The 3,494-nt window shown below is 36.4% G+C and overlaps 1 protein-coding gene across 1 annotated transcript; it reads right to left on the bottom strand.

The window, feature by feature from the left end:
• Positions 1-499: 499 nt before the first annotated feature.
• Positions 500-2,224, bottom strand: LOC110924234 (receptor like protein kinase S.2-like). The gene is made up of 3 exons (XM_022168265.1): positions 1,873-2,224; positions 1,404-1,531; positions 500-733 (listed from the first exon to the last, which is right to left on the bottom strand). The coding sequence occupies exons 1-3, from the start codon at positions 2,222-2,224 to the stop codon at positions 500-502; spliced, it is 714 nt and encodes a 237-aa protein (XP_022023957.1).
• Positions 2,225-3,494: the final 1,270 nt, after the last annotated feature.

Raw genomic sequence — 3,494 nt, 5'->3', positions numbered from 1 at the left:
GTGGAAATTGATGGTGGAATTTGACAAGAGTTATAAGCTTCGACCATTGCATCCGTTTTTGGCATGTGTGTTTGGAGATAATAAGCAGAAACATATGAGCAGTTGATGTTGCTAGGAATAATCATGCTTGTAAAAATGATGATTTAGTTTGTGCAAACATTATCTTTTTAAAAAATCAAACAGTCTTATATTTTCAGATTGCAGAGGTTCAGATCACATCTTCAGTTGCAGACATAAAAACAGATGAAATCGGCTTGCAGACAGATTATGTCTGCAAAAACAAACAGCACCTTAATTTTGCCATAAAATCTTTAATCAATTGTCATAAAAGACATCAATACACCACATGAAAAGTTTATTATACTAATAGAAAATTAAACAAGTGACATAAATAACTCTACTCAAGAGTTTGTCACTATATGTAGAATTTAATATTAATAGTCTCACTAAATTTCCATTCATCACATTTAAAAAATTTCCAACACAAGATACGGGGCAACTATTTTCTCCAAGTCCCATCCTTTATATGTTTGATCGCCCAGTCCACCAAATTTGCTTTCTCAAAAGGAAGCGTCTTATCAAGTGCGGGCCTCGCGCATAGCACTTCAAGTAAAACGACTCCAAAAGAGTAAACGTCTGACTTTTGAGTCAGTTTCATGCAACTTATGTACTCGGGATCCAAATACCCGAAACTCCCTTTGATATACATCTTGCTTTCGTTGTCGTTTTCCCACTGAGATATCCCAAAATCAGCTACCTTTGCTACATTAGGGGGTAGGGGTGGTGATCACTCATCACTCACTCATCACTCACAACATCCAATCAAGTTTCGTCATGTCATCAACCATTACTCCATCACTCACAACCTTTATTTTTAATTATAAATTAACAATAAAACAACATTGTAAATTTCATTTAAATTAAAACATACTAGTTCAGTTACACATACTAGAAATATTTTAGACTACAATTAAAAAAAGCATACATAAAGAAACTCTACTCCTCGTCCGAATCAGGAAATTCCAAACCTAAAGAACCTACTAGTTCAATTAAATCTTATCTCAACCGAAAGTGCATTTTTTCATCACGCAAGTCTTGTTGGATATTTTCGGGAACGTGAATTTGTATAGGAGGGTCCGGCACCCAATCTGGAGATATTGCACGTCCGTCTTGTTTGATTAGCATATTGTGCAATATGATACATGCATATACTATGCTATGTATTGATTTCTTATTCATCACACGAACTGGTCGATTTAGTATGCCCCATCTACCTTTTAAAACACCAAAAGCCCTCTCAACATATTTTCTTGCCGATTCTTGCAACTTTTTGAACGCCTTTTCTTTAGCCTCGTCAGGAAATGAAGGAGCTTTCACAAAAACAGACCATGATGGTTAGATACCATCCACAAGAAGAAAGCCTCTTCTGTATATCGTCCGTTAACATAGAATGGACAGAAGGGTGCGGTACCATCCGTTACGGTTTGGAACAACGACGATGTGTGCAAAACATTGATGTCGTTGTTTGAACCTGGAACATCAAAATATGAATGCCAAAACCATAAATCATTCGACGTCACCGCTTCAAGTATGATGGTTGGTCTTTTGACGTCACCCCTAACATACGCCCCTTGCAACTCTCTTGGACAATTTTTCTACTCGATATGTGTACAATCGATGCTACCGAGCATCCCTGGAAAATGCCATCTAGCCCCATGTGTGGATTAAATACGTGAGATGTCGTGTCTCGTCGGTTTACGTAAAAACTCTTTACCATACAATTTAATGACCGCGTTACAAAAAATTGCAGACATTTACGTGAAGTTCTGTCCAACATAGCTTGGTATTCATCAAATTAATCGGGAGGGTTACCTGTCCCTAGTTGGCGAATGGCGGACGGGCATTTTTGTATTGGCGTGAAACTTGGTTTGCTCCTCGCGTCATAACCTTCTTGAAACCATTCTTCAGTTTCTTCGATGTCTCCAACAATCTTTAAAAATAATTCTTTTGGTAAACGGAACCGATCTCTAAATGTTTCGTCATTGTAGACCGGATTCTCCACAAAATAATCGTTCATTAACACTTCGTTGGCATGTATACGATCACGATCCATCATTTTCTTCTTTGGGCTATTCGAACTTGATTCAAGTTCGTTATACACCGTCACGAAAAAATCAAGCGTCTCATTGTCGGAGGACGATTGGCTATCGCTATCGCTGTCCATCGGAAACGTCGAATCCGTAGGAAAATCATTGGTGAAATATTTTGAATGTGTGATATGTGTTTGTGTTTTGGTGTGGGTGAACACTACGTCAAAAAAGGGCTACGACCACACTAAAAAAGTGTGACTATACGCCTTTCGCCACATGAATTTTTTTGAACTCAAGTGTGACCAAAGGTCTAGTCATCGTATGTATCATACGGCCACATTCACTTTTTAGTGGCCGTTGCAACTTAAAAGTGTGGCTAAAGGGTACTGAAAATTTCTTGTTGGAATCAAGCATAAGTGTGGCTAAATGGTAGCTACGGTCACATTAATGTACTTTAAGTGTGATTGGTTCTATTATATGGTCACATAAATTTAGTAAAAAGTCTATTTTAGCCACATTAGTTAAAAAAGAGTGTGGCAAAAAGGGTTGTAATCAAGCACTGTGTTTATTAAGTGTGGCCAAATTGTAGCAACGGCCACATGAATTTACTATAAGTGTCGTCGATTCTATTATATAATCACATGAATTTAATGTAAGTGTGGCTAAAATTTTTTATTAGACACATAAAACATTTTTGTAATTGTAAGTGTGGCTATTGTATAATCTTTGGTCACACAAATATGTTTTCCCATGACATTTGGTATCATTTCGTCACACAAACAAAAAACAAAGTGACTATGGTGTGACTAATTGTTATTAAAGCCACATTAACTTTTGTAATTTTAAGTGTGGCTATTTTCTAATCTTTAGTCACACATAACTTTTTCCCATGACGTTTGGTATCATACTGTCACACAAAAAGAAACAAAGTGATCCATTAAGGCCTAATACGGTTCATTAAGACATGCATGATCTACTATTATCCATATTGATCCATTAAGGTCTAATATGATCCATTAAAACATGCACGACCTATTATTGTCGATTGTGATCCATTTAGGCCCAATATGGCCCATTAAGACATGTATGATCCATTTGTTGTTCATTGTGATTCATTAAGGCCCAATATTGTCCACTAAGACATCTACGATCTACTATTGCCCATTGTGATGTATTAATACCCAATATGGTCCATTATGACATATATAATAGATTATTGTCAATTATGATCCATTAAGGACCAATATAATCCATTAAGACATTTACGATCTACTATTGTCCATTGTGATTTATTTAGTCTCAATATGGCGCTCCATTAACACACATATGATCTACTACTTTTCATTGTGATCGACAAAGGCCCAATATGATCTATTAAGACATATGTGATCTACGAATTGTCTA

Source organism: Helianthus annuus, chromosome 9 (assembly GCF_002127325.2).
Source record: "Helianthus annuus cultivar XRQ/B chromosome 9, HanXRQr2.0-SUNRISE, whole genome shotgun sequence".
NCBI classification, from domain to species: Eukaryota; Viridiplantae; Streptophyta; class Magnoliopsida; order Asterales; family Asteraceae; genus Helianthus; species Helianthus annuus.
The sequence above is the reverse complement of the archived record's forward strand: the minus strand, read 5'-3'. Positions and strand labels throughout refer to the sequence as shown.

Coding starts and splice junctions, on each gene's coding strand:
- LOC110924234 (XM_022168265.1), bottom strand. CDS start 2,224: ATGGACAGCGATAGCGATAGCCAATCGTCCTCCGACAATGAGACGCTT. Junction 1,532..1,872: donor CATTCGCCAACTAGGGACAG/GTAACCCTCCCG, acceptor TTGATGTTCCAG/GTTCAAACAACGACATCAAT. Junction 734..1,403: donor AGGCTTTCTTCTTGTGGATG/GTATCTAACCAT, acceptor GGGATATCTCAG/TGGGAAAACGACAACGAAAG.